A 1911-nucleotide genomic window follows, 5' to 3' on the forward strand; every position below is an offset into this window, starting at 1 on the left:
ACATTTCTAGAAGGGAGCTGGGGGCGGGGAGACCGTCAGGCAGGAAGATGGTGAAATCCTTTTTTTTTTTTAATCAGTGGGGAACTATATCTGCTTAGCCCTCGTCACCCTAGACTTGGCTAAGTGCTCTACCGCTTCGAGCCACAGCGCCACGTCTCGCTCTTTGGTGGTTCATTGGAGTTAGATTCAGAGTCTCACAAACTCCGATCTTCAGCCCTCCTGAGTAGCCGGGATTACAGGCGTGAGCACCGACACCCGGCATCACCCTGGTCATTTTGAGTCTCACACGGTCTCGTCCTTGCCTTGGGACTGGCCGGTGGCTTCCAAAAGTCGCCCCAGGCTGTGGACGAGTGCTGTTCCTTCTCACCCAGTTCTGCAGAATTGGGGGGAGAGGGGGCTTCTGGCTGAACAGCCCCCCACACACACACACCTCGTTCCCCGGAATAGGCGTGTTGGTGGTGACCCGCTGTGGCCTGAGCATCGGTCAGACCACAGTGTTGCTTTCGAAGAACGTGGGGGACGTGGGCGCGTGCATTGCTCTCTCCAGAGAGCTGGAGCTGCGTAAGGGAAGCAGGCGATGGCCCGGGGTCCCCCCTCGGCGTCCTGTGACCCCCGTGGCCCGACGCCAGCACTGGAAAGGACGCAGCACCTCCCGCCGAAGATCCCGGCTGCGCCAGGTATAGATGACCGGGTTGAGCAGGGAGTTGAGGGTGGCGAAGGCAAAGAAATAGTGGGCTTTGTAGAGGACGGGACAGGCGCGCACGGGGCAGGCATAATCCAAAAGGAGGATACTAAAGGCGGGCAGCCAGCAGACGATGAACACACCCAGCACGATGGTGACCGTCTTGAGCAAAGCCAGGGTCTGAGGACCAGCCACGTCCGCGTGGCTGGACCGGACCACGCAATAGATGCGAATGTACAAGGCCACGATGGCCAGCAAGATCACGGAGAAGATCGTGACCACACACAGCACGTAAGGCTTCGCATAGAGGGGCAGCACCGTGGAACAGGCCTCCAGGTGGCCCAGACAGTTCCAGCCGAGGATGGGCAAGCCCCCCAGGATGAGCGAGATGAGCCACGATGCCCCGATGAGCAACAGCATCCGGCAGCTCTTGTCGCTGCCGTACACCTTGACCTTGGCGATGGCCACGTGTCGCTCGATGGCGATCGCCAGCAGGCTGAAGACGGACGCCGACAGCGTGATGAAAGCAGAGCCCTCCCGGGCGAACCACTGGACGGGCGTCAGCCACAGGGTGACGGGACCCGAGAGCAAGGTGTTAGCCACAAACGCCACCCCGGCCAGGAGGTCGGAGGCGGCCAGATTCCCCAGGAACAAATACATGGCCGAATGGAACTTGCTGTTGCGGGCCACGGCGATGAGGACCAACAGATTCTCCACCACGATGGCGCAGCAGAGGACGATGATGAAGGCGGAGGCTACCTGGCGGGACGGCGTCTCCTGCGTGTCCAGCGTCTCTTTGGTGTAGTTGTAATGGTCCACCACTTTGTTGGGATTGAGGTATTCAGAATAGTAGCTGCCCATGGTCTCAGTGGCCGGCTGGGGCCATGAGGCTGTTAGAACTGCAAGACAGGACAGACAGACAGACAGACAGATAATAGGTTAGAACTATGACTGCAGCGTTGGGACTGTTTTCTTTGTCAGTCGAGGGGCTTGAACTCAGGGCCTGGGTGCTGTCTCTTAGCCTCCTTATGCTCAAGACTAGTGCTCTACCACATGAGCCACAGCACCACTTCTGGTTTTTTGAGCAGTTGATTGGAAAACAAGTCTCACGGGGCCGGGTGCTGGTGGTTCACGCCTGTAATCCTAGCTACTCAGGAGGCTGAGATCTGAGGATCACAGTTCAAAGTCAGCCCAGGCAGGAAAGTCCGTGAGACTCTTATCTCCAATAA

At 58.3% G+C, this 1911-nt stretch overlaps 1 protein-coding gene across 1 annotated transcript; it reads right to left on the reverse strand.

Moving 5' to 3' along the window:
* Nucleotides 1–214: 214 nt before the first annotated feature.
* On the reverse strand, nucleotides 215–1578 carry S1pr2 (sphingosine-1-phosphate receptor 2). Its single transcript, XM_013033965.1, has one exon. It carries the CDS (start codon nucleotides 1541–1543, stop codon nucleotides 485–487), a length of 1059 nt encoding a protein of 352 aa, XP_012889419.1. The 5' UTR covers nucleotides 1544–1578; the 3' UTR covers nucleotides 215–484.
* Between the last annotated feature and the right edge of the window lie 333 nt (nucleotides 1579–1911).

The sequence above is a fragment of the Dipodomys ordii genome, unplaced genomic scaffold (genome assembly GCF_000151885.1).
Source record: "Dipodomys ordii isolate 6190 unplaced genomic scaffold, Dord_2.0 Scaffold180, whole genome shotgun sequence".
NCBI classification, from domain to species: domain Eukaryota; kingdom Metazoa; phylum Chordata; class Mammalia; order Rodentia; family Heteromyidae; genus Dipodomys; species Dipodomys ordii.